At 39.5% G+C, this 23559-nt stretch overlaps 1 protein-coding gene across 4 annotated transcripts in view; it reads left to right on the top strand.

Moving 5' to 3' along the window:
- LOC124052547 (potassium voltage-gated channel subfamily C member 1-like) overlaps positions 1–23559 on the top strand; it is a 48112-nt gene that overhangs the window by 16232 nt on the left and 8321 nt on the right. The window contains exons 3-6 of one of the 4 annotated variants that reach the window (XM_046376941.1): positions 9381–10362; positions 11650–11844; positions 13675–13695; positions 20320–22294. In XM_046376941.1, coding sequence (XP_046232897.1) covers positions 9381–10362; positions 11650–11844; positions 13675–13695; positions 20320–20474 — 1353 coding nt within the window. In that variant the 3' untranslated portion in view covers positions 20475–22294. Of the gene's footprint in view, positions 1–9380; positions 10363–11649; positions 11845–12836; positions 12966–13674; positions 17781–20319; positions 22295–23559 lie in introns of those variants that run through there. The other 3 variants (XM_046376938.1, XM_046376939.1, XM_046376940.1) reach the window with 3 other exon arrangements.

The raw sequence follows: 23559 nt of genomic DNA, 5'->3' as shown, positions 1-23559 counted from the left end.
CATGTTGTCATTGATGAACAGGAAACATGTGGAGACATTTTCAAGCAATTCCAACCTGATCTGTACAAAAACGGCTGTTTAGGTGATTTTTTAAACCATTAACCATTAATCTGAATATGATTTTTTTCTCAATCAATCAGTCATTTGGTGTCAGAAAAGCTTTTTTGTCTGACAAACACTTCAGAAACTGAAAATATGCAGTTCACTATCACATAACACAATCAGTGTTATGACCACTCAAACAATTGATTGTCACAATAAGATTTCTCCTCAACTAATCCATTAGTCGACTAAGTACTTTAACGCTGGTGATGAAAATATCAGAAAATAGTAGTCTTGTTTGGACCAAGAGATTCAGTTTACCACAGAAAACCAGGAAGTATGCACATTTGAGAAGCTGAAACCAGCTAGGTTTTGGTACACTTGCTTAAAGAACGAGTTAATTACCAAATATGTTGCTGATTTAAAGAACAGTTCACACACAATTAATCTGCTCATGGCTACTGTGTTTGTTGTTAAAGCATCTGTCGAACAGTCTTGCGAGTGTCTATGCATGGTTGGACACATGTTGTTACCCTGTGGCACTTAAACAGTCAAACTGTATCCATGCTCATTCCCTTGGAAAATGACATTGGAGGGCGTCATTCCTGTGTGACCATCTGTTTCCTTGTGATTGTCCCTCCTGTCCAAGTGGCAGCGGAGTGGAGGCAGAGCGAATGACTGGTTTAAATGGAAACGTGATCTAGAGACTTGTGTAACAGGAGTGGATCTGGGTGGAAATTAATCGAAATGTCCCGTGGAGGTCTGCTGTGATCAGGACACTCAAAATTCCACTGTTTTATAACTTTGGATTTTATTTGTTGTTTAACTCCATGAGCAGCCTGTCAGAGGGAGGTTGACATATTGATACATGTAGTCCCGTGTTTCGTTTTCTCCATTATGACTGAGCTGTGAGGTAGATTAGGGACAGTTACAGAAGCATGGAGGGAGGAAGGATGGAGGGCGTTAAGAAAAAGAGGAGGAGGTGTGAAGGTAGTCACTCATTACATCTATTAGAACAGGGACAGCTTTACCAAACTTGCTCTGTGTCTCGAACAATGTAACCAGGACAAAAGAGAATGGGTGGGAGAAAGGGGTGAGGAACGGGGGAAAGAGGGAGGATCGGCTGAGAAAGAGGGGGGGCTGCGTCACAAGGACAAATGCACATAGTATGCTGCAGTAATCTGGAGTGAATACAAAACAGACGAGAGGGTATGGACGCATGTACAGATCTCTCACCTTGACTTCAGAAACGTTTGGCAGGACCGCAGGGGGAATCAAATAGAGGAAATGAACGCTGCGGTGCTGATACGACATTGTGACGTGTCGACTGGAGAGCAGGGCATCTGTGTGTGTGTGTGTGTGTGTGTGTGTGTGTGTGTGTGTGTGTGTGTAGGATGGTATGTAGTTACAGATTCAACTGTAGCATGTCAAGGAGTTGAGTCATTCAGGGAATGTCTGAAACAGAAGTCTGTGGTGTGATTGAAATTTTACCAGGATCACTTCCAAGAGCACTGACCTCAGAGAGTCAGTGTTTCTAGCTCTCAGAAAGTATATGCAAGGATTACCCAGAGCAGAAGCTAATTATATCTTTAAGTTCAGCGCCACCTCTCTCCAACCTCCCTCACTCCTCCTCCTTCTCCTCCTCTTGCATTCAGGTGCTTGATGAGCCTGATGTACTACTTGCATAGCATGTAGACACATTTTGCATGTATGCAGTCATGCAGCACACACAACCAGCCCCTTACATCCCTCCTCTTTGCCCATCTACTTTTACCAGTCCAACACTTTTCCACGCCTCACTTCTCCTGCCCTTCATTATTCCGCAGTGTCCCATGTTGGGTGACCCCTGGCAGAGGCTCACAGTATTCTGCTTTAACTGCCTGTCTTGGTTAGCGTCCTCCACCCGTGTCTATTCCATTTCCCTTGAGAGGAGACACGGCTGCAGTTCCTCTGGGACAGAACGAGGGGATGAAAGGGGCACGTGAATTTAATATCTCGTCTGATATTGTTTTCAGGCTGTTAGTATCAGCTGTCACGAATCCCTGGGTTGAAAAAGCTGAGGGGCCACTAGATCACTGCACCGTGAAAACTAGACTATTCTGCTTTGGTTGAACTACCATGATCAAAATGTCATGTTGCTGCAGTACAAAAATGTGGTTAGGGTCAATAAATAACCTAAACAATGGACAGATTATCGGGTACAACTCTGAACATGTTTGTAACAGCTGAAATGTGGAGATTTGTCTGCTTTGCCTTATTCAATAATGGAGACATTTAAACCTACAGAACAAACTGTGAACACAAGACTACTAGCTTTGAACCGTCTGTTTACATACAATGAGCACCATTAGCATCCATCTGAAAGTGTGCTAGTGTCCACCTGAACATACGATCAATATTTACTCCAGTTTTATCTCTGTCTCCACCAACTCCTGATGGAAATATCCCATTCTTTAGCTGCTAAATGCTCTGCTATGTTCACCAGCCCATCTTTGTTTGTAATTTGGTGCCGAGCAGGTACATACAGCTGGTTTATGAGAATTTTGTTTTGCATCTACTTCTGCAGCTATAGACAATACCGAATAAAGTAAAGTTGCTGGACAGAAAAATGGACCAAAAGATGCTAAAACACTTCTTCATGCTCATGGGAACAGTAGAGCAAGATAATTCTCTGTAAGCTCATCAATACAATCACACTCTTTTCACATACAGTTGGTCATGTGATCCCTTTGACTGTTATTGGTTGGTTGTTGGCTGATTAATCATAATAAAGGGTTATAGATTAATTAACATCAGTGTCAGTGTAACGCAGAATGATGGTCTGAATACTGTAACTGTGCTTAACATTCTTGTACACACTTCATGGACTGTGCCAGCATAACTTAAACTCACATGAGGAAGCCTTGAGGTTGAGGGTCATAAACGGCTAAAAGCCACTAAAGAAATGCATAATTCAACATGTAGAAAAAATGCAACCCTGAAAAAAAATTGAAAGACATCTTTTCTGTACCACTCTCTCTCTCTCTCTCTCCCTCTCTGTCTCATCCCTCTCTCTGCCTTTCCACTCCGTTTTACCGCTTGTCCATTTCACACGCCATGTCCCTAAAGGGAACTCTCTCTCTCTCTTTTGACATTTTAGTTGTTCTCTTTGTCTTGTTCCAGTGTTTGACTGTTAGGTTTGGGAGGGGTTTTTTTTTTTTTTTTGTAATTTCAGCCTAAAGTAGCAAAACCTTCAGTTACTCTGCAGCGTTTCTCAGAATACAACAACGATGATGACAACTGCGATGATGATGGCTATTCCTGTAAACCACCCAAGGTTATACTCACACTGCACGCCGAGAGGCTACTTGGAAGTCTTTGAGTGATGGCCACAGTTATTCACCTAAGATAATAGATTAATCACCCCATCCTGGTCTGAACCATTGCTGGGGTTGCCCTTCAGAAGGACGTTCTGTATTTCACATCGCTTAAATGTTCATTTTTCATGCCTCATTCATGTGCAGATTTCAGATCATCCTTCAATGTCTTCTTATCATTGCTGACTCTGCAGCAGTGGTTGCCCATTTGCTTTGCCCTCTGCAAAAGACTCCACATCCTTAGGCCTTTCTGGTGCACTGTTGGTCATACTAATGCCGATCAAACCAAACCACCATCAGCGCACACAGAACAAAAGCATCATTAATAGCAAGCAAACTCCTTTATTCCTCTTTACACCACTGTCAAGGTCACCCACCCTCGACCTTAGAAATGTTAATCTTTCTCTGAGCAATCAGCCGGACCGAGTGAGTCTTGCTCCTCTACATTCAGCCTTTTTACGCCAGCTGTAGGAGCAGTATTTGGCTTGGTCCTGTCCTTGGTGCCTGAAAGCAGAGGCTAACGCAGTGGTTGTCATGGTGACAGAGAGCCAGGCAGGGCTGTGGTAATACTGTAATGATAAAGCTCTTCTGGATGGTGCCGCAGTAAACACAGCGCCACTAGGGTCCCGTTAAGGAAGAGCACAGCGCACCGCCATGCATGCAAAAACGCCTGTAGGGCTAATATCAGCTCCGACAATCTCTCCTTGGTTATATCACTTACATTCATGCTCTCCCAACACCTCTTCCTTTTCTTCTTCTCTGTCTCCTTATTGCACTCTCACTGTCCGCTGCCCTGCTCTCTCCCCTCGATTGGGGATATTCACGTCATTGTCTGCTCTCCTCCACTCATGTTTCCATCTCCCTTCCCTGCATTCCTTCACTCTCTTCTCCATTCATCCATCGAAACACAATCAACGCTCTCTATCATCAACGTCCTTTCACTGCTGCTCTCTCTCTCTCTCTTTCACTCTATCAAAGACTCTTTCTCATTTGCTTCTCTCTCTTTTTCTCTCCCCGTCCCTGACTCCCGCTCTTTTAAATTTATGTTGATGATCTTTCCAAATCTAATTTCAGAGTCTAGAGAGCGAGGGAGACTCTATTGGGCCTTGAAGGTCATTGGGCTGCAGGTGTCACACATGGTAGCTTTACTGTAGTGAATTCAACGCATTAAGCAACACACCAACATTACAGTGCGCCTCTGAATCATATATTCGGAGTGTTAACACACACACATGCATGCCGTCATGTTGCGGAGAGGAGAGGAATGGAGGGAGAGAATGCCCGAGGAGATAAATAAGTGTGAAGTGACAGATTGCTATTCCTCCTTTTATCATCTTCCTCCACCTCTTTCTCTCTCTCTGTCTCTCTGCTCATCCCTCTCCATCACCTCGTGTAGCTACCAGTCACTATCTGCCATCAGTGAGTGTGCACACACACCTTCTGTGCCCATAGGCTGTTTGTCTCTCTCACATTGTGAGTCATGTCCACACACACACACACACACACACTTGTGCCAGGCCCTCACACCTACACATGTGAATGCAGACACGTGTTCCTCCATGCAGGTTTGATGAACAGCTTTAAGTGCATTTTTTATGAATGTTCAAGCCTGGGGGGGGGGCGCAGTGCTTCACTCACACACAACAGATCTCTGCTTGACATGATACTGCATATTTAAAAGGCCCTGCTGGGACTGATTGATCAATATTGATTTGATCTTCAGATCTACAGTGTAATCCACTGTGCTCTGCCATCGTGAAATACCGCGTGATTAAATCACTGAAACCATGAATGAGCCGTTGTTTCATCGGAAGCAATATTGTATCCCGTTTTTAGCTATGGCATGGTTAAATTCTTTACAGCACAGTAGAATAGGTTCAAGCTGCACTTAGCATGTTAATGCTCTGTTTTAATTTCTTCACAGACCAGCACGTATGTTTTCCCACTGAACAGGTTCATCAGTGAGTGTGCCATCGCCGTTGTTTTGTATCTCAGCCTCATTCAGACGTGTTATTTCCTGTGTGCATAAGATTTCCCACCCGACACCAAAGTTTAATTTCGAGGAGGAGGGTTGAATCTGCAAACCAGGAGAGGTTTGCAGTTGAATCACAAACCTCTGGTGCCTTTGCTGTATTCAAACTGTACCAGCGAGACAAGAAAAGACCGAATGCTTAGAAAATGTAGTTTTGATGTGGGAGTATGTTAATTCAGGAATGCCTGAGTGGGGAAAAAAAAAGGAATAAGGAAAGATACGAGTTCCGGATTAAGTCTGATCAACACTTATTCTTTGCCCAACACCTTTTCCTTTACTTCTTGTTACCTGGGGATATCTTGGGCCCAAGATGAGTAGTTTTTTGCAACAAAAACGACTTTTGAATGTGTGCATGGTACATAAACTGATCTGCTCTGTTTGGAAAGTATTTGTCAGCTAAAGGTTGAGCTGTATGAAGCTACATTTGGTTAAACATGAACATTTGATGGTATCAAATATTTCAAGTGCCAGTTCACCTAAAGCAAAACTTTTTTGGCAGATTATTATTTTCACTATTCAGCAGAAAGATTTAACAAACAACATTTTTAAAAAATTCGTTTGGACATCACATCAGAGTTTTGTGTCATTAGATGGGCGTATTTGATATTATAGAACATCTGGAAACAAATTCATTCATTTTGATGTACTGTGGACTAGAACATTTTAGAGCAAACTTTTTCTAATATGTAGGAAAAACAAGCATTGTCCTTCTGGCTGACAGAAGTCATTTTCATGACTATGACCTGTCATTTGCTATTAGCCTTCAGTCTTCTGTTTGTCCCTATTTTTCTTTTCTTCCCACTCTTACTCTCGTAGCTTTTGTGCCTTGTGTCCTCTTCCTTGTCTTTTTTAAAAGCCCTCTTTGCATGACACAGTCACATCACTTCAAGATCATCAGAACAGTGAGCCACCTCAGCTTATCGTAGCAAAAGATCAGGATACTTTCCTCTGTTCACATTTGAATTACGCTCACTGTTTTGGCATTCGGTCCCCACCTTCTCTCACTTTTATCATGCTCTGTCCTTTCTTCTGAACTGCTTCAAATTTTCTCTTTCTGCTTCTCCACGCTTGGATCCACATCGTCTGGTCTCCCACCCACCTGTCCTCCACCTCCTGTGTCTCCACCTGTGTAGCCTACATAGAGGATATGATGCTGTTGTGTTTGTGTGTGTGTGTGTTTGGACATGTGCAATGAAAGCATTTGCCAGGTCTAAAAGCACTGCAGCATGAAAACTCACATTGAGGACAGATCTCACACATTTCAGCTGAGTTACTTTCAGCCAGTGTTGTTCATCTCTGTTATTGCATCACTGAAATCATTAATGTCATCGTAAGGAATAATAACAGTAACATAAAAATATAAGTGCATAAGACTTCAGGGCAAAACTCTCCTCATTGCCCTGATTTGTACATGTGAAGGTTTTCTGGTGCTCAGCCAATGAGGGAGCATCCTGAACAGGTCCCGCTGGTGCTATCCTGCTTCCCTGGGACGGGGTGGGGGGTAGAGGTGGGAGGGTGATTGAGAAACTCAATGCATGTGTGTGTGTGTGTGTGTGTATTTTCACGATACAGAGGGGGAGAGCACTGCAGCAATCTGAGAAAGTAGGTCAGACACCGACTAGCGAGAAACATAGCAGAGGAGAAAAGAGGTAGGGAGAAGAGATGGAGAGGGAGAGGGAAAAAAGGCTGGAGATAGTGTGTGTGTGTGTGTGTGTGTCTGTGTGTGGGGATGGTGGGATGGTTGGGGGGTTGTGAGAATGACAGAAAATAGAAAACCTGGAACATACCTGACAATTTAAATTGTTAAACTATGACACTGTATCCTAAAAAACATCACGCCAGATGCAAAATTGTCTTTCCCGCTGCACCTACTGCTTCTGTTAAGGAATATCTTCTACCAGCACAACAACTTAAAACTACAGATTGTATGTTGACTTGCTACATTGCTGACTTTCCTGGAAGGTCACTTATTGGGCTACATTCTTGTCAGTTAATCTCCTCAACACATACAGTGGCTAAGAGTCTTAACTCTTCTGCTTAGCGTGTTTCTGTCATGAAGGCACTTTAGAGAAAATATGTGTAGGCTCTCATCCAACTTCCAATTCAAAAAAAAGCTGGGAGTAAGAAGCGAGACCTTTCAAGACAAACAACTGAAACTGGTTCCCTCCATTTGCTTAGTTATAAAGCTGCCTCTTGTGAGTACGTTGCTGTTGATATTATATAAGTTCATAATGTCGAAACTACACTGTGACACACACACACAATACACTGAGGGTACTCAGGCTTCTTATATATATGGGCTCCACTCAAGTATGAATTACCTTTCTCTTTTGCTCTTCAGGCCATGTCTGTGTTTTATTATTTATTTGATAAAGCACAAAGTATACTGCATCTATAAATACACTGCAGGGCTCGTAAGAATGGACCACAACAGGAAAAAAGATGTGCAGTAACCACGCACACACTGGTTTTATCACGCTACTCTAATTGATTCATTCACAACTGAACGCATTACGGAGGTTACAGTAGAGTAATAAAAAACGTGGGTACATATAGATAGTAACTTCACAAAGATGGACAATGTAAGACATTTGGAGTGGGGATAAAGCAAAAATAATAATTCCAGGATTTGGAAGAGCAAAGAGGCAAATGCCAATAAAAGTATTTTACATCAGTATTATGTGTTTCCTGTTTTTGATTGCAGTAACAGCAGTAATTCAACAAAGGTAGCTTAAGCCTTGTAGTTCTAAACATTTTTCACGTAATCCAAATTCACTTCAGTTATAAGACGCAAAATTGTTTACGTCATCTTGTACAAACAGGGCGATTTATATTTGAGAAATTAGCTACCTGAGTTTGGTAACTCTACCTGAAAAATTGCAAAAATAAGAGGCATTTGTGCAGTCAGTCTATATACATCGTTAATTTTATTAATCAATTCAGTAGATCAAAGTTGATCCTGAATATTGAACATGCGCATTTCAAAATAACTTATGTAAGTGTTCTGTTGCAGGATTTGAAATCATACTCTGTAGCTGTAAATAAATGTATGTTTGCTGGAAAACTGCAGTTCACTTCTGTCAGTTACTCCAAACTCATTGTGTTGACACAACACAGAACAGAAAGCTGTGGGCCTGCAGTGTTTTTACTGGACTATGACATACAGATGATCAGCTATTTATTGACCTCATCCTTACAACTTTTTTATATTTTCATGTTCTCCATAGCAGAGTACAGCAAATACGTTAGTAGACTCATCCTATTAATTTTCAACCCATTTTTCTTTTTTCTTTTTTGCTTTAGTATAATATGTTTCTATGCCAGTGATAGCCATGACCAGAGGTATTATGTTTTTAGGTTGTTCATCTGAACACTGAAAACAGCACATAAACAATATATTTAAGGGTTTACCTCATCTACATTATTGTTTTTGTTAAATATAGTTGGGGCAGGGACAACAAAAAAAGAATTCCCCAAAACACCTGGACTAGTATCATGATTGGGTATGAAAAGAGTATCCTGGAAAGACTCACAAGCAAGGATGGGATGAAGTTCACCGCTTTGTCAAACACACGATTGTGTAAAGGATATCACTACACAGACTCAAGAAAACTTTGCAAGTCCGATATTGCACGTTTTTTGTTTGTCTGCAAGTTATTTCATTCCATTTTTATTGAGATTTTACTAAGCGTTCCAGCTTTTAGGAATCAGGGTTGTACAAGGAAATTTTGTTTGTCTCAATGAACTTAGGCTTATAAGGAGTCTAATCATCCTTAGACTTTGGTCACAATGGGTCAAATTGTACCAAGGTCTTGTTTCTGTAACTTCACCATGCTGTCATTTTGCCTTGCTGAAGTTTATTGTTTTGCAACTGACTCATTCTTCCTCTTTTCTTCTTCCTGTTCCTCTTCCTATTTTTTTCTGTTTGTTGGTTTCTTTTTTTCTTCCAGTATGTGGCATTTGGCTCCCTATTCTTCATCCTCATCTCCATCTCCACTTTCTGCATGGAGACGCACGAGGCCTTCAACACCATCATCAACAAGACAGAGATCGTCACGGTGGACAACACTACCCATGAAGAGATTGTGTACGAGGTGGTGACTGACAGCTGGTTGACGTACGTGGAGGGCGTGTGTGTCATTTGGTTCACCATTGAGGTCCTGCTGCGAGTCACCTTCTGCCCTGACAAGTTGGAATTCTTCAAAAGCACCCTCAACATCATTGACTTTGTCGCTATCCTGCCCTTCTATCTGGAGGTTGGCCTGAGCGGTCTCTCCTCCAAAGCTGCCAAGGATGTTCTGGGGTTCCTGCGTGTTGTCCGATTTGTCCGTATCCTTCGAATCTTCAAGCTGACCCGCCACTTTGTGGGTCTCCGTGTCCTCGGCCACACTCTTCGTGCCAGCACCAATGAATTCCTCCTGCTCATAATCTTCTTGGCCCTTGGTGTCCTCATCTTTGCCACTATGATCTACTATGCTGAACGAATTGGCGCTGACCCAGATGACCCAACAGCCAGCGCCCACACCAACTTCAAGAACATTCCTATTGGATTTTGGTGGGCCGTTGTGACCATGACAACTCTGGGCTATGGAGATATGTACCCGGAGACGTGGTCAGGAATGCTGGTGGGTGCGCTGTGTGCCTTGGCTGGTGTGCTCACCATTGCTATGCCTGTACCTGTAATTGTCAACAACTTCGGCATGTACTACTCCCTGGCCATGGCCAAACAAAAGCTGCCCAAAAAGAAGAACAAACATATCCCACGAGCCCCCCAACCAGGGTCCCCCAACTACTGCAAGCCAGACGCCCTGGCTATGGCTACTGCATCACCGCAAAGGCTCTTGGGAAATGTCCTGGGTGGAGTGATGGGATCTGGAGGCATAGGGGGTGACTGTCCTCTTGCCCAAGAAGAAATAATAGAGATTAACAGAGGTGAGAGAAAATTACCTTTATTCAGAGAGCATAATCTTTGGCAGTCAAAAATACTTAAAAAAAAAAAAAAGCATATGCTTATGTTAAACGTTACCAGCATATTTCCAGGAAATATGACGTGCACAGTGATGATTTCAGACGTCTGATAGAGGGTTAGAGTGTCAAGATAAAGAAGTGGGTGTACTATCAAGAAGTGATGCATAGTTGATTCTGGATCCACCCTGAAGAAATCACTGGCCCATCAGAACTCATGTGTAATTTATGATGAACTGGTAGGTCCACAGTTGCCTTAAGGCACCCATCTGTCAGTGAAAAACAAACACCATGGAAGGAAAATGAACTCAATTATCTATTAAAATAGCTTAATGCATCTCAATTTGGGCTGACTCTGCATATTTCCTCTCTGGCATTAGCAGTAAAATCTGGCGGAGAGGTAATTTGGCTCTTTGTTTGCTCTTCACATGCTGTAGCATCAGGGCGGCATTCGCATGCAACAATAATGTACCGTTAATGCATTACTTTACTGTCTTAGTCATTAGAGAGACAGAAAATATTGGTTTCATCAGTGCTCTCACTACATCCCGTTTGCTTGGCTTTCTTCCAGTCCAAAATTGTTTCTTGTAGGTTGTGTTAGTAGATCTTTTAGCAGAAAATTGGCCTATTAGTCAAAATTTTGACAACTGGCTCCAAGACTACACAGCCGTACATCTCCACATGCTCCAACGCAACACAGAAGAACACTCTCGCTGTGTAACATATTTTAACATAATGCCTCAGTGAATATGTGGGCGGCCACTACGGCTCCCCACCATTAATGAACATTTAGTGGCCACTCAACATGATTTACTGGGTTGACCTCTGACTTCACGGTTTAACGAAGTTCAGGCTCACCAGAGAATATAATAAATAAGACTTTTTACTGGATTAACAGAAAAAAAAATCAAATGAAATCAATTTACAGTGATGTGGGAAGATCATGTAATTCATTCCCTGAGACATTATTCGACCACTAACCTGTGATGTTTAGTGTAAAGCCTACCTTTCCATAATAGTAATGTGTTTGCACATTATATTGTGTTTACAATAATACTTCTATGCGTTGTTATGCTTTGGCATCTGTTATGCCAATCTGCAACAGAAAATCTATTACTTTATTTTCTCACATTTGATCTGTAAAATAAAGTAATATACATCAAGCTCTGGTAAAGAAGATGCTCTTCTGCATGTTTTTTTCCTTACTTTCCTGTATGTGGTTGCCCGGTTACTTTGAGTCTACCTTCCCTTCAGATTCTAAGCAGAACGGTGATGCAGCCTCGGCCGCCCTGGCCAACGAGGACTGCCCCACCATCGACCAGGTGCTGAGCCCAGACGAGAGGAGCCCTATTGGGCGCGGTCCTACCCGGGAACGCTACCAGCAGGACCGCGCCTGCTTCCTGCTCAACACCAGGGAGTTTCGTGCCACAGATGGGAATGTGCGGAAAGGTACGTTTCACGACAGGAGACGGATACGTACACATGCATATCTTATGTAAACAGACCCACACAGCAAGATGTCAGGTGTAACATACTGTGGACATGCATATTACATACATCCAGTGTTCAGCAGATGCAGAGAAGTATGCACAGGTTACCGTATGTGTATAAGATCTGAACATTTAGGAAAGGTGGGTTACATGAAGTACACGAGCAACTCACTTTGGATGCCTCAACTACAGATTGAAGGCTCTACTGACTGAACAGCTAGCAGCAAAACATACAGCCACAAAGTTATAACACATGCGTATACACTTAGCTCTTCTGCTCTGCTCTGTTTGTTTCCACCTCTTCACATTCATGTTCTGTGTGTTTCCATCACCGCTTGGTATCATATTTTTATTTTTTCTGTCAAACAAGATTTTCTGTCCCTCTACTTCTTTCCTTTTTCTTTCTCTTCCTCTTTGTCTTCCACTTTTCCACTGTCTCTGTGAATTTTGTTCTGTATTGCATAATGTCTCATTCATTCATGCTCATAAATGATCTCCGTCTTTTCTCTGTCTTCTGGACTCAGAGAGTTGACCATGCATTAATTTACTTCTCGTCACTTCTGTTTCTCCCTCTCTCTCTCTCTCTCTCTCGCCTTGCATCCTCCTTTTTAATTTGGCCTGAAACTCCACCCCATCCCTTCTACACCCCCCCCCTCCCCCCATGACTTTCCCTCCTATCCTGCCTCACATTTTCCCTCCTAACCCCCTTTCTCTTCTGCCCCCACCTTCAAACCCATGCCCTCATTTTCCCCCTTCTTTTTCTTTGTGCTACACTGTTTATCCCCCCTTTTTTTATTTACCCCATGTGCATTATCTTCGTGCTCATGAAAACCTGACACCTTGATTCATTTACTACTGCAATCCAACCACCACCACTGCCGCCAACCTGCACCAAAACACTTCCTTACACTCCTTCCAAACTTTCAACACCCCCTGTTGACAACAAACTAGAGGCAGCAGCCCTGGCAGCCAGCCCAGACTCCCCTCTGACTGAGGATTGGTATAAGATGGAAGGGTCTCTGTTACAGCAGGACCTCAATGCAAACTCCACCTCCTCCTGGATCAAACCATAGACCAGAGGTAACACAAAAGTTAAAAAGTAAAAGAGCCCATAGTCAACTTCTGATGGAAATCATACAGAAATTTTGATCTGGCTCTCTATAATATGGCATGTTTTGCAGTTGCAAAAAAATTACACTACACCAGTACAGCACACACTTTAACAGAGACACAGCTGAACACACTATGCATGATTTCAAATCACAGATACACCACCATGTCTAGTGTTGTGTCTACATGTTTTGTTGAGTTTGAAGTGTCACCTGTGAGAAGTCTTCTCTGGGCCTAAAAGTGTTTAAAGTGTGCTAACCTCAGCCCAAAATCTTACCTGCATACAAATTTGATTCATTATAATTTTGTGAACTGTTTAAAACATGTAAAAACAAACAAAAAAGAAAAAAAAACAAAACAACAACAAAAAAAGAACTTTTGGAAAGAAAATGGGATTGCACTGTGAAATACACCCATAACAAACTGTATACACAAATGTGTATACTTGTGTGTTTGTGTCTGTGTGTGTGGGAGGCTTAAAACTTGCATACACTCATGAGTGCAAGAGAACATCCATGTGAGTGGGCACATGTGCAAATACATCCAGCAGCTCAGTTGAGAATAACCCAGTGTCCTGTGTCAATAAGTAATAAAACGTAACCTGCAGAAGATTGAATGGGAACAGTCGGTCACATTGTTGTCTGATGTGCCTCTGTGTTGTTGTTGTCTCTCTCTTCAGGTTGTGTCATATCACGCGTGTGTATGTGGGCTTTTTCATTCTTACGTGTTATATACACTGTGTCTCTGTCCTCTCAATGCCGTCTGAGTGTTGTGTTTGTGCTGTCGTGTGCGGCTTAATTTAGTTTTTCCCTTTTACTGTGTTTATTCGTGTTTCTCCCTGCCCCATGGGCCTTCACCTTGGCAAGCAAAAGCACACACTGCAATTTAGAAAGGTTTTACCTTGAAAAATACACTCTTTTTTCTACAGTTTTGTATATATATATATATATATTTCTATATGTACATGCAGTCATGCACAAGATAAACTGACAAACTCTTCAGGCATTAACTGAACCTCCAGTGGCACTTATTCCCTCTATTCTATAGCCCATTTCATGCTCCAAGACGTGCATACTTAAATGTACATATGCTGTATTTCCTGTAAAATCAATTGGCCAGCCTTGATAGCTTCACACAGTTGTAACAGTATGCAGTGCTGTGCGATGATTGTCTTTCCAAGGCTCATGGTCACTGGGGTCAGGGGAGCCATCTGGGTCAAGGGATAGTACCTCTTGAAACATGCCACGCTGAAAACAAGCAAAGATTTTAAATGTTTTATTTCAGCTTTGTAAACAAAGCCAGATACGACAATACTTATTCACAAAATATACTGCGTTGTGAGCGTGTAATGGATCTGAAATACTACTCCCTAGACCACGTATCTGTGCTTTCAGTGCCTAGTGTAGTCCAAAATTCAGGACCTTTTTTATTTGTCCTGTGGAGACCTGGATAGAAACCAAAAGGATTAACAGGCTGCACTTGGTAACTGAAACACTTATACTCTCACTGACCAAACAGACAAACACTATGACAGATTTGATTAAAAAGTGGCTACATGTTGTCTAAGGTAAGCAAGCCTCAAGCTGTATAAGCCCTTCACTTACAGGTCCCTGACATCGCTTCAGTTTCAATAGTTCTTATGTATAAAATGCAATTTAAGTGCTATATATATATATATTTAAAAATCCCTCTTTGAAGTAAATCAGGAGTATGTCGAAGAAAATAAGTCCTGGAGCACTAGGATCATGCTTCCAGGTCTAGTCTTCTTTAAGAAAAGTTGTACTCATCTATAATGGTCCATTTTTCTCAGTGAGCCTGTATTATATGTGTGTCCTGTGCACAGGTCAAGGAGAATACATTTGGTGTTTACTGTAAATATCAGTGAAATTTGATCTGTTTCTTGCCATCTCTGGAACCTCATTCTGAAGGATTTGATAGCCCTGTGAGTGACATACAACCCGTTCAGGTTGCAACCCTCCTCTTGCCCAGTGAATGCATGAATTATGAGATGGCAGAGTAACAGTCAGATAAAAAAGCCTGTAAATTAGGGGAAGACAAACAGCACTGAATATCAAGAAAGTGAGAAAAAAAAATCCTTACTGGGTTTATGTTAGCTAATGTCCCTGTTCTGAGCTTTAAAGAGGGATTTTGATGCTGTCTAAAACTCGTTCTTGTGTGCTTCAGTTGTGATTTATTTCATAGATACACGCATAAGATGTCTTTGGCAACTTATTTTATTAGCTTTTTTTTTTTTTTAGTTTCTTCTCTTTGACGTGTTGACCATTTAACTACCTACGATTCCTGCAATATGCATGTCTCACCAAGGTCAAATGGTCAATCACCCCTTTGATTGCCCACTCCCAATCACTCCTCAAGACCTTCATGGGTCTCCTCTGTTTCCGTCTCTCTCTCTGTCCCTCTCTGTCTCTTGCTCTCCTTTCAGTTTCTTGATATATGTGTATTAGTTGTTTTTTCTTTTATTTCCTGTGTTTTTGTTATTTATATCCTGTGTTTCTAACATGGTGGATACATCCTTCCTTAAGTATTTTTGTAGTATTAAGTAGTGATTTTGTAGAGATTTGTGTTCATGTGCGGAATGCTTTATCTTTTCAATGTGAATAGACTTAAGTTATATTTATTTTGAATTTACATATTTTGCTGTTGTCATTGTGGTTATTGTTTTATTTTATGTCTTTGAGTTTTGTGCTCCTGTGTTTTGTTGTTTGAATTTTTGTCTCTCCCTATGTTCTTCCTGTGTTCTCCTTAGAGTTTCACCATCAACTACTCTCTGTCTACTATTAGTTGTAATCAGTTAATTAAGATCAAAATGGCACAAATCTCACTGCGTGAGGACATTCTTCAGGACTTATTTGGAAAAAAAGCTCATTATTGATGATTTACCAAAAAGAAATGACTTTAAATTTTTTGTTGAACTCCTATCACTTGTAAATAGACAGAAAATTGGCATTGCACTTACAATTTACAAATACACAATTTTGAGCTTTGACAAATACTAAAAACTTGGAATGTGTTTAGATCTATTTTTAAAGAACGTGTTAATTGTAAAAGAGTGAATTTGCTTATCATCTGAATTTCATCCCACACTTATTTACTATTATTAGAATGATGCTATTAATTAGGATAGATTATTCTTATTATTTTTCAAAACTAACAGCTTCCTAATACTCACTTCTTGGCCACCACAACATCTCTGTTGTTCCTACCAGTTCCGCCCAAATAAAATATGCTAACTCGAAATTTAACAATTGTATGAAATAATTATTGTGAAAATGTGTTTCATGTGGTAACACTTGTCAGTGTCCTCCTCTTTTTTGTTGTAAACTGTTCTACATTGTCATGCATGATCTAATGTGTGCAACAATACCACTGTGTTTCTTACTATGTTGTGTTATCACAACTTTGCAAATATTCTTTCATCTGATCCAGATTTTTACCTTACAAAAGAAATAATGATGTGTGCAGCATGTATGTATGTACATGATAATACGTGATACGTGATAAATATTTATGTATTTGTATGAGAAGTATATATATATAAAATATTTAATGGTTTTGAGCTTTAACGATAACAGCTGGTGTAGATAGGTCTCTGTGACCTACATACAGCTAACAAGAGGATGTAGGATTTAGTTTCATGTCATTTAGATTCCCCAAAAGACACCCCAGGTGCTTTATGTATGGATTGTGGTTTCATTAATCGTCATGAAGCGATCCATACATCTAATCATGGGTAACAGGAGATCACACTGTCTTTAACAGGCAATTGATCCCATGTAAGAATGATACAGTGTGCGGTCATGGCAAGAATAGCATCTGAACAGTCAGCAAAATCTTGGTAATCCACAGCACGAAATTTATAGGACACGTGCATTCAGTAAGTGAGGCGGTCAAGTAAGTCTCTGCTTTATACATGCATGCATGCAAGAATGATCAAGTCTGTTATTTCAGTTAAATCTGTTTAGTGATTATTTCCTCAGTAAACAGTCTGGTCAGAATATTTGCAGTTTTTCCCTCCCTCTGTTCCTCCCTCCCTCCATAAACTCCTCCTTCTGTGATTAACACTCATTCTTCATCCCATCCCCAGGCCGCCACTGCAGTGCAAGTGTAACTAAAGTCTGACTGTAGGTAGGTACGTACTTCCTCCACAGTGTAAATTAAGTGTGACTTTGGGAAGAAATTATGTCATCACTGACTACAGTGACAGCCAGACTCACCATTTCCCCTGATAGACAATCCCAGAGCACAAACCCCCTGTTGATGTTGTAAATACAGTACTTAGTGAGGTAGCTAGCAGACCGTGACAGACTGCAGTGGCTGAGACATGATTAATTTTATAAGCATTTTTTATTGTAATTTCTGAAAGCTATCCTTGCCTTGAATTACCAAGCAATGCTTTTAAAGCTTTTGGTTGCAAAGCAGCCAGCCAAACTGATCACTTACATGTATATGAAAATCATCTGAACCATGCTACTGCCCTTTCTACATCACTATTTATCAGTTTCACCTTCATCTAATCAACAGATGGGAGTTCTTTTTTTCTCTCATCCATATTTTGCTCACATCACACTGGACAAGTGTCTTAATCCTCCGAATTCAGACTAAAAAGGCCAAGTAAAGGACATTTGTTGAAAAGAAACAGAACCAACATTAAAGATGGTGTTAAACAAAGCAAACAGGACCACAAATATATTTAGTCTTAGTCTGGTTGAAAATCATAATGTATATGAAACATTCTTAGTCTTGATATCATGTAAGCAGTGTGTATTCTTCCTCTCATTCTTTCTTTCTCCTCTCTGGACACTGCATGCTGATTTTTGCTTAACATTAAGAATGGATTTAAATTAATTTGTCAGTAGAATAGAAACCTTTAGTTGTAATTTCATATACGGGCTCCCAACATTATTCTGATGAATTCCTATAATGCATACTTCAAATCTTTAGGGTATTCATCATTGTTAATCAAAGATCGCATAAAGCAGTTGATTAATATTTAACTCATTACGACTTATAGGACAATATCACCTGAATAAAAAAACTTGCATATAAGCTGTTGGGATGTTGCTATAGCAGTTGGATTAATACACAATAACACTAATTTTATATTTTAACAGCAGAAACAGCATGAAATAAGTTGAAGCTGTATCTGTAAGTTGTCCTGGCTGATTTGGCGACACATTTTTAATGAAAGACTAGTGCTTTTAATGAAGCAGCAGCGGTAGATTAGTTTAGTTTGAAATCAGAACAAACTTCATGTAGCTCTGACACGGTGTCAGAAAGTGAATACTTAACAGTGAGACTGATAGAAAGAAGCTTAAATTAAGATGGATTACATGCAAACATTGCAAATCTCGCTTGCATTCGGCACAGGAATGGTGGAGTCCGCCACTAACAATGAAAACTACTACCAATATAGGGAGAGGTAATTTAACTGAAGAAAATTCCTATCCTGACTAGCAGCAAAAACAGGGTTTGAGTTCATGAAAATCTTAAGAATTATAAACTATACAGTTTATTCAATTGGAGGGTCTTACAAGGTAATGATAACTTGAGGTTTTACAGTAGACATTTCTTACTTTTTGTCTTTTCTCTAGCAAGCAGTTACAGTTCTGCGGGAAAAACAGATCGTTTTGTTTTGTTTTTTTTGGTTGTTGTTGTTGTTCATTAAGTTGCGCTCACCCCTCCTGTTGCTGCCCCTCAACTTGAATTCAACAAACATCACAAACATGGCTGCCATTTGATGCAACCTGACAGTGTGTCTTGAGACGAAATACTTTTGGAACTGAACTTGAGAAGGAAGCACCACCAACAGATTGGCCAGACAACTTCTCATAAATCTTTGTGTGAGATGTAGCCAGTGAAAAAAAAAGCATCATCAATATTTTACTGAGTTGCCATCTGACTAATGTGCCTGAGCAAGTCAGAATAAAAAAAGGACTTTTATTTATGGTTGGCTCAAATGATGCGTAATATAGAGCGGTGGAGTATTGCCGCATTTTTCTATTTTAGCAGGAAGTCACAAAGGGTGTCATGCTGTATAATGGGTGTTCTTTGTTGTCTGACTTTGGCCCTCTGATGGTTGGAGTTTGACAATAAATTGATAATTTTGTCAGAAACTTAATTACAATACTCAATACAATACTCAATTACATTGCATCAAAATCAAAGTTCAGCTAATGTAACACAGTCCTAATAAAACTGTAAAACTCCACCCATTATGGGTCAGATGGCCATTGTTAGGGTAGATTCACTGCTACCTACCAATGGTGTTTTTCACTTCACCTGATGCAACAACACTCTGTTAGCACATCATTACCTTCTCTGTGGCTACTTCCTACAGGGTGGATTCAATATCTGCATGCTGTGTTACACACAAAAAATACAGGGGGAAAGGACACACAGCGCAATGTGTTATTTTCTTAGATGAACTGGTTATTGTAAACACGCCTTCAGCGGTACAAGCACCGTGCATCAAGTTCAGAACCACTTACACAAATTTTTTCAACAAATACATACTTTCTTACCATGTGTCGTTTCCCACTGTAAACAAAAGGTGAACATGACAGGATGAGACTGATGGGGCTTAGGAAGTGGTTTTACATGTTGCAGGGAGAACATTTTTGTGTTGGCCATCAGAAGTTTACAGGAACCAAAAGCAAGTGCCGTCGACACATTATGAAGCGTAATGTGACGCAGTTATTCTCCACAACTTCATTAGTGGTGTAAGCTTTTCATGTGAAACTTCATGTGGTCAACTCTTAGACTGTATCAGTGACAGTTGAGTATTTACAACTGTGTATTTGTGTAAAACTGCGTAGTTTGGGCCTAGTAGTTGTCTAAAACACCTGAACATCGCACATTTTGCTTCACATGATAAAAATGTTGGGTGCTTTATTCAATGGGCCTACTATTGTTGAATATTTTAATATCTAAGAATCTTTTGCTTTTCTGTTTTGAAAAAAAAAACATATCATAACTCGCATTTTCTTGTTTTGTCTTGTCTGTCTTGTCTGTGTCTGTCTTCGTCTGTCCTTTATATGTCTTCATGATTTAATAACTTTTTCAATTTCTAATCCTTTATTTCTTCTCTTTTCATTTTGATTTATTCTTATAACATCTTAAACCTCATGTTCATGTTTCAATACTATGTAACCTTCATAATAATTCACCTGAATATGGAAAATTTGTCATAACATGCCCGAACATTCAAATTATGATTCCCTTCTATTTTATTTGCACATGATGTCAAAACAACACATAATATAATATACTGATTCAATCGATGGTTACAATTATTTTCATAAAGCAACGAGCTACGAGAAATCTCGCAGTCTCAATAACATATCGGGAATGGCAGGGTCTTCTCTGAGGCTCGCTCCTATCACTAGCCCACCCTTTGAAACCTATGAGGCCCCAGGACCACTGCGCCGCTGTCGTTCCCCGATCCCGTCCATTTTGTAGCAGAAAGGATGCTCATGATTGGATGATATAAGACGCAGTGGATTAGCTATGGACTGATTGCACTGAAGCCTCAATTTGTATCGTACACTGAGCAAAAACAATAGCAATAACACGAAATGAACTTGAATGTAGAAAGAATGACCTCTTGTGAATCTAATGGTTTATGATGCATGCGTCAGGTTAGCTGATGGGGTCCAATATAAATTTTAGCTTTAAAGATAGTCTTTTTTTATTATTAGAAGAAATGAAAAAAGGGTATTGGTTAGTAAATAAAATAGTGTCAGAGGTTTTAAAAAACACAATAAAAACATGCGCACAGATACATTTTAGAATTAAAATTAAGTGTGTAGACAGACATTCATTTTTAATTTTTCTGAACCAAATAAAAGTGAGGTCACAACACAGTCCAGATAAATGACCATAAAACAAGATACTTCAGTTCATTTAGCCAAAGACAAAAATACATTTATAGATTATATTGATGTTGAATAGGTTTCTGTTTTGTGTCTTTTGTGAATATTGATGTATGTATAGTGTAGGCATCATTTTGGTAAATCTCAAAAAAGAAAAAAACAGACTCAGTGTTAACACTTAATTTTGTTATCCAACCAATTTGACATCCTTGGACACGTTATGTTCAACAAATGTTGAAAAAAACAAAAAAACAAAAATATTTGATTAAATGAAAAGATTAAATAAATGAAAAATATTGTACCATAAGAGCTATCTGAACTGTGCAGCTTAACATGACTTTTAAACCTGTTGTTACTAGCTACTGACAGGAGCCCATTCGCAATCATTCCCTTACAGTGTACAGCTAAAGGTTTATTCAGTCACTTCGTTTGTCAGTTACAAACATGTTGTCTGATACATTTATATACTGATCAGATATCACATACAGTTCTAACAATCAGTGAGCAGGATGAGTCTTGTTGGAGTTAGTTGGAGACCACATGATAGAGGGGCCATTACAGTGTGTAAGTTACCTGAGCTACCAAGCTTGTAACATACAACTGGCCTTAGCTAACAGATGAACTTAAAAATTCAGTCAGCTAATATGCAATCACGTGAGATAATGTTATATAGTACTGACGCTTGAAACTAGCACATAGGTTAGACCTTATCAGCTCAGTTGATTCTATACTCGTGCTGGCAAACGGGCAGTCAAGTACTAGATTTGGCACATTTTAGCATTTGAAACTGGGGAATATTGACAGCATTGCTCAGGTAGCTGACGACCTCATGAGTAGAGCTGCCTGCCTAGCAACGTGCTAACTGTGTTTTATTCAAACAATATTTGGAAACAAAACACAATTTATCCATTACATCCTCAATTATTCATTTCTGCTTGATGATAGTAAATCACTGAGTGGACCTTTGAAAAAAAAAAAATTATTAATACAGTTAGGTAAATGAAACATGTACCTGTAGGCATACAATTTTTTGAAGCAATCAAAATTAAATGTATTTAGAAAGTTACTTAAACATTACAACAGTACACTGAGTACAAAAAATGTGCCCATAAATTAATAGTTAAAACAGATATATGTACTTTATTAGCAGTCTGTGTTAATTTACTAACCTTTAAGCTTACGTTGACATAAGACACAGACCCAAGTACAACAAATGAATACACTGAATAAGCACCAGTTGAACAAAGGATGCTAAGCCTTTCTAAATATCTGTTTGTCTGTCTGCACTTTTTTCAAAATATATTTTTTGGTTTAAATGTTTGTCTAAAACAGAAAGAATATAAAATGACCAAATGCAATCAGTTGGTTAACCTTTACAAAAAAATATGACAGTGGCTACTATACACTATGTCCCTCAAAAATTTTAAGTAATCAGTCTTTTGTGGGCAACTTATAGCTTTTATTTTGTTCCCTTAGGTGCTTCCTGATTGTCATCATCACATGAAAAATAAATCTTGTGCAAAAAACATTGTAAAATATTAACACATTCACATATGCAATAAACATTCAACATTATTTTAATGCTGGAAAACATGCTGTGCACATGTGTAAATATGCAGATCTATTTTGAATCATAAAAATGCACAAACTTGGTAGGCAGACTAATGTTTGATTTAGTTGTTCCAGAAAAATACAAACATATTAATGATGACATGAGCCATTTGTCTTGTTTTGTTTCCAGTCAGTGTGGTCTTAATGGTCCTTCAGACTTTTTTCTTGTTGTGGCTGCCATTTTTTATTGTTTTCGTTTTGTAATGTTCTCTTCACTTGATACTGTGTATTTCATTGTAAGGACCGAGTTTTCTGTACCACTGATTGTCTAAGATAACATTTGTCAAAAGATTATGATGTTGTATTTAACTGTCATTAAGTTCATTAACAAACAGAAATGTAGTAAGACTAAAATTGCCAGGAAAAACTGTAAGTGCTTTAGAACTGCCTAATTTTTGCCAGTGTAAAGGGAAGGTATTTCCATACTTCTTCAATGTCAGATCTTGATGTTCTGAATGTCATAATTTATGCTCCTGATTGCTGTTTTGTCTCAAATCCATGTGCTTCCAGACCCCTAAACTTTGACAACATAGATATGCAGTATTATGACTGAAGATAAAAGCTATTACATCATTTGAATGTTTATATTTATTTATAAAAGTTCTAATGTCTCATTTAAGATAGACCCTGAAATATAGTCAATGCAAGAAATAACACTTGCCTAGCTTAATCTGATACAGGTTTTTGACACATATTTTAAGACTGAAGTTGCTAATAGTCGTACTTATATTCAGTTTTGTTACATTTCAGCATTATGATGTCAGAGAATTACAGTAATGTTGTCTGAAAATATTTGAAAAAGAGTTTGCTTCTCCCCTGAATCTAAGCAATTTTGACTGCAGCTTCTTAATATATAATGTCAACCTGAACTTAATGAAGGTGGGAAAGTACTGGTATAGTATGTTTTTAAATTGATTTAACTTCCAGCAAGTGTACAGTGACACGCATTGATTGACTTAGGTTCAATCTTGAAACGCTAATCTTACGTCACAACAGTGCAAAAACCCTCATTAAACCTTTTAAGCGCACATGCATACTGTATAATTTTCAAACGACTCCAC

The sequence above is a fragment of the Scatophagus argus genome, chromosome 21, assembly GCF_020382885.2.
Source record: "Scatophagus argus isolate fScaArg1 chromosome 21, fScaArg1.pri, whole genome shotgun sequence".
NCBI classification, from domain to species: domain Eukaryota; kingdom Metazoa; phylum Chordata; class Actinopteri; family Scatophagidae; genus Scatophagus; species Scatophagus argus.
Note: the sequence above shows the minus strand (reverse complement) of the source record. Positions and strands in the feature narration are given on the sequence as shown.